The following is a 10,734-nucleotide window of genomic DNA, read 5'->3' as shown; positions in this document are numbered from 1 at the left end:
GTACTAATACACACACAGTGCAAGTAAGCATGTCGTAGGACAGTTTATACCATGTGGATCCTGTACATACGACGAATACAACTTGAAACTTGAAGTACAACTCTCGTCTCAGCCAGGCCTCACAGGTGTATGTGTTTTAAGGTCCCCAAAAGAGCACTTCTTTAAAACACCCTGGACCACAACAGGGGACCCCAAACCATTTGATTCCCTTGCCAGACATCTCGGCTCACTACACAACAAGTGCTGCTGGCAATCGGATGCACTTTTAGCCCATTTAGGAGACAAATAGCACAGGAAAACCAGTGCGCACCGCTCCACCCGACAGTCCAACGGTGAGATTTTGAGCGAGTCGCAACAAAATGCACGGCCCTTCCGCGGCCCACATGACTTTATTCTGAACGGAGACAAGTCTGCTCGCTGGGCCGTTCGCTTTTGGAGCAAAAACACGGCTCCGTCGGTGACTTTTGGGCCGATATAGGCGAACAGAAAACACAAGTGAAAGAGCATTTGGCCAGCCCAGAGAAGCCGAGCTGGTTGGCTTGAGTCTACATGGTTCTCATGTCGCGTTTAAGGCCAGCCCCCTGCTCGGTGTGGAGCTTCAATAGCGCAGAACAGCGTCTACAGCAAACTACTCCTCGCAGACCGTGTGTGTGTGTGTGTGTGTGTACCGGACCAAACGACAGACAGACATGGCAGAAGTCGCACCAGCACCCGCCGCCGCCGCGCCGGCAAAGGCACCCAAGAAGAAGGCAGCAGCCAAGGCCAAGAAAGCGGGACCCAGCGTAGGCGAGCTCATCGTCAAGGCTGTGACCGCTTCCAAGGAGAGGAGCGGCGTGTCCCTGGCCGCACTCAAGAAGACGCTGGCGGCAGGCGGCTACGACGTGGAGAAGAACAACTCCCGCGTCAAGATCGCAGTCAAGAGCCTCGTCACCAAGGGTACCCTGGTCCAGACCAAGGGCACCGGTGCATCCGGCTCCTTCAAGCTCAACAAGAAAGCCGTCGAGGCGAAGAAGCCCGCCAAGAAAGCCGCAGTCCCCAAAGTAAAGAAGGTGGCCGCCAAGAAGCCCGCCGCGGCGAAGAAGCCCAAGAAGGTAGCAGCCAAGAAGGCCGTCGCCGCAAAGAAGTCCCCCAAGAAGGCCAAGAAGCCCGCTACACCCAAAAAGGCCGCCAAGAGCCCCAAGAAGGTGAAGAAGCCCGCCGCAGCGGCCAAGAAGGCAGCCAAGAGCCCCAAGAAGGCTACAAAGGCAGCCAAGCCCAAAGCCGCCAAGCCCAAGGCAGCCAAGGCCAAGAAGGCAGCCCCCAAGAAGAAGTAAACCTATTACAAACAGTGTTCTACTCGACACATGTTGTACCACAAAAGGCTCTTTTAAGAGCCACCCACCTCTTTCCATAGAAAGCGCATTGATTTCCATGTACTACCTGTCGTGGAAAAGAAATTACGCACACTAGGCTACTTTTACGCACACAACATTGTCCCACTCTGGGTGTGTGCGAAGGGAGAGGTATATAATAGAGGGCCAAAATGGCTCAGAAATTCGACCTCACGAGTGCACCCTCACCAGCCATTTTTATATATGAGCCACTGGGCTATTCCCGTTCAGAGGCAGGCTGCTGTGATGTGTTACAAGTGCCATGTAATAACAATAACAATACTATAGTGGCTTCGAATTGAAACTCACGAGTGCACCCTCAACAGCCATTTTTATATATGAGCCACTGGGCTATTCCCGTTCAGAGGCAGGCTGCTGTGATGTGTTACAAGTGCCATGTAATAACAATAACAATACTATAGTGGCTTCGATTTCAAACTCAAGAGTGCACCCTCACCAGCTGTTTGTTTCCCATTTGGAGAGAAATAATGTGTGGATGTCATTTCGGACATTTTGGCGCTCACGCGAAATGACACAAAGTAACAAAGTCGGAGGGAAACAAAGTAGCCTCTCACTCGCTGCCTGTGGGTGGGAACCGGTTTAGGGCTGTCTGTCTGTCCATCTGTCTGTCCCTCGCTCCAATTGGATAAGGCCACACCGGCCCGGTGGCCAATCGTTGCCTCTTGTGGCGAGGTATATGTACGGCTCTCGAAGTGGCGAGCGGCTCATTCAGACTTTCTGTGACTTTCTCAAGCTACCAATATGAGCGGAAGAGGCAAAACCGGAGGCAAGGCCAGGGCGAAGGCAAAGACCCGTTCATCCCGTGCTGGCCTCCAGTTCCCCGTGGGCCGTGTGCACAGGCTGCTGCGCAAAGGCAACTACGCCGAGCGTGTGGGCGCTGGCGCACCAGTCTACCTGGCCGCCGTACTCGAGTACCTGACTGCTGAGATCCTGGAGTTGGCCGGCAACGCTGCCCGTGACAACAAGAAGACTCGTATCATCCCCCGTCACCTGCAACTGGCCGTCCGTAACGACGAGGAGCTGAACAAACTGCTCGGCGGTGTGACCATCGCTCAGGGTGGTGTGCTGCCCAACATCCAGGCAGTCCTACTCCCCAAGAAGACCGAGAAGGCAGTCAAAGCCAAGTAAATTCGCTACTGCGACTTCAACTTGACTACTCAACCCCCAAAGGCTCTTTTAAGAGCCAACCACCTAGCTCTCCAAAAGCGCAAAGTACCTTTCTATGACCGCAATACATTGAGTGGGTGTATACACAACTATTTCGACATTCTGTGCCCACATGAGGCCTTGCATGAACAACAACACCTACTTGGCCTCATTTGCCATAGCAGGCTAGCATTAGATGATACGTGCCTATAAGTTCTATATCGTGGAGCTCCGCCCCATAGGGGAGCTATGCTCCTAGTGGTTTACCCTCTGCCCTAGGGCAGAACAGCCTGAAGCAAATTTATGCACACACCTACAGCCAATAGGAGTACAGGTGTCCCTATATAAGGAACCCCGTTCCCTCAATCTGCCTCCCATTATCTTCAGCGACTGGACTAGAGAAGAAGCCTAGAAGACTCAGGAAGATCTCGACGTTGATATCCAGCCATCAACGTCTTCCTAAATGAGCGCACCAACATATCCACCCCCAAAGGCCCTTTTCAGGGCCCTCTGTCGATGTACTTCCATGGCCGTTGCGGACCCCCACGACCTATGTTTCGTGTGCTTGGGACCGCAGCACGCCAAGGATGGTCTCGACATCCCTCCTAATTGCGCCTCCTGCGCCCTCCTTCCTGTGAAGGAGAGGAAGCAGCGCTGGGCGTTTTTTAGAGAGGACGTCCCTCTGGATGATGCCCTGTCCACACTCGCCTCCGCTTCGGAGATATCTGGGGACAGTGCAGAATCAGAGGATGACAAGGAGGGCGCCGAGAGGGATGTTCCAGTGGGACAATCCCATACTCTGGCACCTGCCTTCAAGACCCCCTCTCTATCAGAGAGCGTGAGGTCTGAGGGATCCTTGTGCGATGATGACATGGGCTCTGTTAGGTCAGAAGCCCTGTCCTTCGCAGCAGCCTCTCTGCGTTCCGACTTTCCGGAACTCATTGAGAAGGCGACCAAGCGACTGGAGATTGCGCTGCCCCCAGCTCCCCTCCCTATGGAGGTGGATCTGATGGAGGGCGGCCCTTACTCTAAACCAAGGAGAGCAGCTGAGCCAATGGCTCCAGCCTTGCCCTCCCTTGGTAAATATGTCGAGGGCTCGTGGGGGACACCCCTGGCGGCGCGTTCGCCGGCCAGGGCGTACACCCCATTCACCAGAGTGAACGGATACGAGTGGGCAGCTAGGGGAATCCCCAGGCTCGAAGGCGCCATGACGGCGTTCTTAGTGCCGGGTTCGAGTCCCTGGGCCGCCTCCAAGAAGGCCACTCTGCCGGCGCAGAAGGATAGGTTCACAGCCACTTTGGCTGAGAAATCCTTCACGCTGGGAGCCCAGAGCGTAGCGGCGGCAAACAACATCGCCATCCTCGCGGCCTCCCTATCCCGTCTTACGACAGGAAGGTCTGAGTTGACCAGTGAGGAGGTGGAGGAGGCCTCCAGGATTTCTGGAGCCATTCTCCACCTGACACAGGCGGTAGCCATCTGTGCGGGCAGGACCATGGCCACTTCGGTGGTCATGGAGAGACACCTCTGGCTGTCTATGACAGCTATGAAGGAGACTGATAGAGCTTCATTGCTCAACGCCCCCGTCTCCAGCGAAGGGCTATTTGGCCTCGCTGTGAAAGACGCCACGGAACGAATCGCCAAGCTGGACGAGGAGAGGAGGCATCTGGCTAAGCATCTGCCGCTGGCGATGAAAGCCAGCAGAGCCCCGACAGTTCCGTCCACCTCAAACGCCCCCAGCAGAGCAGGGAGGCGACGGGCCAGGCGACAGGCGCCCACCGAAGGCGGCAAGAGAGCGGGTTCGGCCCCTCCAGCAGCAGCGGTGGCAGCAGCGGTTCCGCCGACCGGAGAGGTTGTCACAAAGCCGGCCTGGCAGCACCGAAAGGCATCCCAGAAGAGACGGCACTTGTGACGAGGCGAGGGGGCGAGAACGGGAGATGGCCCGGCGTACGACGCTCAAGAGCCTACTGTTCCCCCCCACCCCACTGTTCAGGGCGTGGAGGGCGTTTTGTTTTATGTGAATAAAGAGCGGAGTCTCACTGACATTGTCAATGAAAGACATTTATTCCATAAGGTACAGAACACTTCACGTTCTATGGTATTCCCCCACCATCCTGAGTGTAGCTCAACCCACCTAGAGTGCGTTGCTGAGCGCGCTCAGGAGAGGAAAAGGGAAGAGGTAGCAAGGCGCAGCCTTAGCTCACCTAATAAGGATCTCTTACTACAGACTCCTAGGAGCTCTGTAGTGAAGGTCTCACATAGCAGGCAGCTGCCTATGTCCCAATGTGACATGAAGGCGCAGCCGCTAGCCGGGAAGAACGCCTTGCTGCAGGCTAATGCCTCAGCCGGCGCAGTTCAGACCCGTGCGGCGTTCACGGAGAGCGGGAATACCAGAGTTACAAGTGTAACCAAGGTATGGACACCTCCGGTCTATCATGAACGTATCAATGCCCATGGCTCTGAGCGCAGCCCACCACTCACTGAGTGTGTTGTAGAGCAGACGCATGAGACCAGTAAAGAGGTATTATGGCACCACCGTGTGGTACCAGTCAGAGAGCACACCTTTCAGACTCAGATGAGTGCTGTAATGGATGGGTCTCAGGGCAAGCGGCAGTCTCAGTCAGACAATGACGTGATGATGCAATCGCTATTCGGGGAGAGCGCGCCGGCTCAGGTTAATGCCTCAGCCAGCGCAGTTCAGAACCGTGCTGCGTTCACGGAGGGCCGGATTACTGGAGTTACAGGCGTAACTAACGTATCGAGGCCTCCGACTCACACAGAACCAGCTGATGTTTCCTCTCCCTTTCGAGGGGGGCCCACCCTGGGCTATTCCACCAACTCAGTGCTGGGGAATAGCGGCGGCGAGGGCCATAGAGGAATACAGGTCCTTCCTACTGGATGTACCACAGCTTCGTGCACGCCCGCTCTCTCTGCATTGCTGGCAGTGGCGACGAAGCTGTACCCTCTCACGCTGGCTAGAACAGACGTTAGAGAAGGGTTATGCCCTCCAATTCCGCCGGACCCCACCCCCGTTTCGGGGAGTGGTGGAAACGGTGATGAAAACGCCGGACAAAGTAGCCGCTCTGATGTCAGAGATCACGGAACTTTTGGCGAAGGAGGCGGTCACAGTAGTTCCCCGAGAGCAGAGGAACAAAGGGCTCTATTCGCCTTATTTCCTAGTGCCCAAAAAGACGGGGGGAGTGAGGCCGATTTTGGATTTACGCATTCTAAACGAAAGCATAACCAAACGGCCCTTCCGAATGCTGACGACAAAACGTCTACTGGAATGTGTCCAGAAGGGAGACTTTTGTACAAGCATAGACCTAAAGGACGCGTACTTTCATGTGCCGATTCAATCTCGCCACAGAAAGTTTCTGCGGTTCGCCTTTCAAGGGGTGGCGTACGAGTTCACGAGGATGCCGTTTGGGTACGCCCTGGCACCTCGAACTTTTTCCAAATGTGTGGAGGCGGCATTGGAACCGCTGCGTCGTCAAGGGATAAGGATACTAGCCTACCTAGACGACCTGCTGGTTCTCGCCCCGTCAGCAGAGCTGGCGTTCATGCACACGACACAGACAGTGATTCATCTCACGCGTCTGGGGTTCGCTGTGAATTGGAAAAAGAGCGCACCCTGGCCCAGTCATCAGATAGTCTACCTGGGACTACAGCTAGACTCTGTAATGATGAGGGCGCGAATTTCGGACCCTCGAAGGGCAGCATTGGTACTAGCCCTGAGGAAGTGTCGTCCGAATCACACAGTAACGGCGCTATCGATCATGTCACTTTTGGGTCTCATGTCGGCAGCCCACTCTGTGGTACCGCTGGGGCTTCTGCACATGCGCAGAACACAGCGGTGGTTCGCCCAACTAAGACTAGACCCAGTGCGTCAACGTCATCGGTTGGTGGTGGTTCCTCTCTCGCTAAGAGCAGACCTGGACTATTGGAGGAACCCGTGCGTTCTCACGCACGGAGTCCCGATGGGCAAGGTGTCATCCTACATTCCAGTGTATACAGATGCCTGTCTGACTGGATGGGGAGGGACATGTCAGTCTCAAGCGATAGGTGGTGCATGGCCTCAATCAGGTCGGCACATAAACCTCTTGGAGTTGGAAACGGTTCGACTGGTTCTGAACCACTTTGCGTCTACCCTTCGGGGTCGCGATGTGTTGGTTTGGTCAGACAACCGGACCACAGTAGCTCACATAAATCGCCAGGGAGGGGTCAGGTCTCCTGCCCTCCACAGGGCGGCAGAGGAATTGTGGCTGTGGGCTCACAAGCACCTTCGCTCGTTGAGAGCAGCGCACATTCCGGGCTACTTGAACGTAGGGGCAGATCTCATGTCAAGAGGGGGTCCTCGAGACGACGAGTGGTGTCTGCACCCAGACATTGTTCTCCAAATTTGGAAACAATTCGGGAGAGCCGAGGTGGATCTGTTCGCGTCACGTGTGAACGCGCAGTGTCCCCTATGGTTCTCCCTGAGACAACAGGACGAGCCGCCATTGGGAAGAGACGCGTTCGCGCACTGCCCGTGGCCGAAAGTTCTCCTGTATGCATTCCCTCCGCTGTCTTGCATTCTCCCACTGCTAGCCAGGGTGAGATCAGAGGAGCTAACAGTGATACTGATAGCGCCCGATCGCCCGGGGGCTCCGTGGTTTGCAGAGATGAGTCAGATGTTGATTGTGCCACCTTGGACAATTCCACATCGACGAGACGCGTTGAGCCAGGCGGGAGGCTCGATAGGGCAGTGGCCCATAATCGGTCAACCACTGAGGGCTTGGTTCCTGAACGGGACAGGTTGAAGCGCCGTGGGTTATCTGATGCAGTGATCAGAACCATACAGAGCGCTAGGGCCAGTTCCACTTCCAGGATGTACACGAGCAGATGGAATGTTTTCTCACAGTGGTGTAACACACAGGACGTAGACCCCATGAGCTGTCAGGTAGAGAGTGTGCTCTCATTCCTGCAGTTTATGTTTGATAAGCAGAAATCGCCCTCCACCATTCGAGTGTTTGCAGCGGCAATTTCAGCTGGTCATGAAGGGTTTAACGGGAAAAACCTGTTTAGTCATCCATTAGTGAAACGTTTTTTATTGGGAACGCGACGGCTTAGGCCAATGCCTAGAGCTACGCTGCCCCGATGGGATTTGGCTTTGGTTCTCGAAGCGCTATGTAAGTCGCCGTTCGAGCCATTGAATCAAATACCCCTCAAAATGCTGTCTATCAAGACGGCGCTGTTGCTCGCCTTGACTACCGCTAAGCGGGTCAGTGATTTGAGTGCACTGTCGACGAGACCCGACTGCCTTGCCATTAATGGCGATTTGAGCAGAGCGGTGTTACGTCCCAACCCGGCATTTGTGCCGAAGGTTATTAACAGTGCATATAGATCACAGACCGTGGAATTGTGGGCTTTTTATCCCCCTCCCCATGGGGAGAGGAGTGAGAAAAAGCTGCATTGTCTGTGCCCAGTACGCGCTTTGGCGTGTTACGTTGAGCGCACAGCAGCGATTAGGTCATCGCCTCAGCTGTTTGTGTGTCACGGTGCGGCTGCATTGGGTAGACCACTTTCAAAACAGCGATTGTCTCATTGGCTTTGTGAAGGCATTGAGACGGCGTACGAGGCGGCGGGGCAACAACCGCCTCAGGGTATTAAGGCGCATTCCACTCGTGGAGTAGCAGCTTCTACTGCCCTCTTCAGAGGTACAGAGGTAGTGGATATTTGTAGAGCGGCGTCTTGGTCGACACCGTCTCCTTTTATTCGTTTCTATCTGTTGGATATGTCTTCTAACTCTTTGGCTCGATCTGTACTCAGCGTGGCTGAAGGGAGATCTTGAGAAAGAAACAGAGAAAGAAAGCAGGATTGTGACCATGTTCATAAATCCGCTTTTGTTAGAAGTAACATATTTGGATGGACATGTTTTCCAACTCTTTAACTCGGTCGGCTTTCAGCAGAGCTGAAAGGCGATTTTGAGATGAAGGGAGTAGACAAAGCAGGACCTTGGACAGGTTCCAATCAGGTCCGCTTTGGTGAAGAAAACTTGTCATGGTATCAAGAATATTGAGGCACGGCTATCTGCTAGTACAGATTAGCATGGCTTCTATTCTGATGATCTGCCCAATAGCCATTGCCATTGTCATTGAGCTAGATGGGACGGGTCCATAACCGATGACGCGGTATATTGTGACGCCCTAATGGGTTTCTTAGTTGCAGTACGGCGGGAATTGGTTGCAGCCATTGCTGGGCTTGACCTTTTTTCATTTTTTTTAATGGAAAGTGTTAGGCTCGGCAGGGAGTACATTTTGGAGCGTTTCGCTCCGCCTTAAACCACTAGGAGCATAGCTCCCCTATGGGGCGGAGCTCCACGATATAGAACGATTAGTTACCGGAGTGTAACTCCAGTTCTATGAGTGGAGCGGAGCCCCATAGGACTTAAGGCCCTACCGACCCTCTCTAGTCTCGCTGAAGATAATATCTCGGGAGGCAGATTGAGGGAACGGGGTTCCTTATATAGGGACACCTGTACTCCTATTGGCTGTAGGTGTGTGCATAAATTTGCTTCAGGCTGTTCTGCCCTAGGGCAGAGGGTAAACCACTAGGAGCATAGCTCCCCTATGGGGCTCCGCTCCACTCATAGAACTGGAGTTACACTCCGGTAACTAATCGCTGTCACTCTTGACTTTGGCGACTATTATTGCGCATAAAGGGCCGGCGGCGTCCTATTGCGCGCGCACCGGGAGTTTGAGTTCTATATCGTGGAGCTCCGCCCCATAGGGGAGCTATGCTCCTAGTGGTTTACCCTCTGCCCTAAGGCAGAACAGCCTGAAGCAAATTTATGCACACACCTACAGCCAATAGGAGTACAGGTGTCCCTATATAAGGAACCCCGTTCCCTCAATCTGCCTCCCATTATCTTCAGCGACTGGACTAGAGAAGAAGCCTAGAAGACTCAGGAAGATTTCGACGTTGATATCCAGCCATCAACGTCTTCCTAAATGAGCGCACCAACATATCCACCCCCAAAGGCCCTTTTCAGGGCCCTCTGTCGATGTACTTCCATGGCCGTTGCGGACCCCCACGACCTATGTTTCGTGTGCTTGGGACCGCAGCACGCCAAGGATGGTCTCGACATCCCTCCTAATTGCGCCTCCTGCGCCCTCCTTCCTGTGAAGGAGAGGAAGCAGCGCTGGGCGTTTTTTAGAGAGGACGTCCCTCTGGATGATGCCCTGTCCACACTCGCCTCCGCTTCGGAGATATCTGGGGACAGTGCAGAATCAGAGGATGACAAGGAGGGCGCCGAGAGGGATGTTCCAGTGGGACAATCCCATACTCTGGCACCTGCCTTCAAGACCCCCTCTCTATCAGAGAGCGTGAGGTCTGAGGGATCCTTGTGCGATGATGACATGGGCTCTGTTAGGTCAGAAGCCCTGTCCTTCGCAGCAGCCTCTCTGCGTTCCGACTTTCCGGGACTCATTGAGAAGGCGACCAAGCGACTGGAGATTGCGCTGCCCCCAGCTCCCCTCCCTATGGAGGTGGATCTGATGGAGGGCGGCCCTTACTCTAAACCAAGGAGAGCAGCTGAGCCAATGGCTCCAGCCTTGCCCTCCCTTGGTAAATATGTCGAGGGCTCGTGGGGGACACCCCTGGCGGCGCGTTCGCCGGCCAGGGCGTACACCCCATTCACCAGAGTGAACGGATACGAGTGGGCAGCTAGGGGAATCCCCAGGCTCGAAGGCGCCATGACGGCGTTCTTAGTGCCGGGTTCGAGTCCCTGGGCCGCCTCCAAGAAGGCCACTCTGCCGGCGCAGAAGGATAGGTTCACAGCCACTTTGGCTGAGAAATCCTTCACGCTGGGAGCCCAGAGCGTAGCGGCGGCAAACAACATCGCCATCCTCGCGGCCTCCCTATCCCGTCTTACGACAGGAAGGTCTGAGTTGACCAGTGAGGAGGTGGAGGAGGCCTCCAGGATTTCTGGAGCCATTCTCCACCTGACACAGGCGGTAGCCATCTGTGCGGGCAGGACCATGGCCACTTCGGTGGTCATGGAGAGACACCTCTGGCTGTCTATGACAGCTATGAAGGAGACTGATAGAGCTTCATTGCTCAACGCCCCCGTCTCCAGCGAAGGGCTATTTGGCCTCGCTGTGAAAGACGCCACGGAACGAATCGCCAAGCTGGACGAGGAGAGGAGGCATCTGGCTAAGCA

The 10,734-nt window shown here is 54.8% G+C and overlaps 2 protein-coding genes across 2 annotated transcripts; both read left to right on the top strand.

Moving 5' to 3' along the window:
• Positions 1-654: 654 nt before the first annotated feature.
• On the top strand, positions 655-1,313 carry LOC311117882 (histone H1-like; the record flags this gene model as incomplete). The annotated part of the gene is made up of 1 exon (XM_084192783.1): positions 655-1,313. The coding sequence occupies exon 1, from the start codon at positions 690-692 to the stop codon at positions 1,311-1,313; it is 624 nt and encodes a 207-aa protein (XP_084048909.1). The 5' UTR covers positions 655-689.
• An 819-nt stretch (positions 1,314-2,132) lies between these two features.
• Positions 2,133-2,519, top strand: LOC311117885 (histone H2A; the record flags this gene model as incomplete). The annotated part of the gene is made up of 1 exon (XM_084192786.1): positions 2,133-2,519. One exon carries the CDS (start codon positions 2,133-2,135, stop codon positions 2,517-2,519), a length of 387 nt encoding a protein of 128 aa, XP_084048912.1.
• Positions 2,520-10,734: the final 8,215 nt, after the last annotated feature.

The sequence above is a fragment of the Coregonus lavaretus genome, assembly GCF_964263955.1.
Source record: "Coregonus lavaretus genome assembly, contig: HAP1_SCAFFOLD_7059, whole genome shotgun sequence".
Lineage (NCBI taxonomy): Eukaryota > Metazoa > Chordata > Actinopteri > Salmoniformes > Salmonidae > Coregonus > Coregonus lavaretus.
The sequence above is the reverse complement of the archived record's forward strand: the minus strand, read 5'-3'. Positions and strand labels throughout refer to the sequence as shown.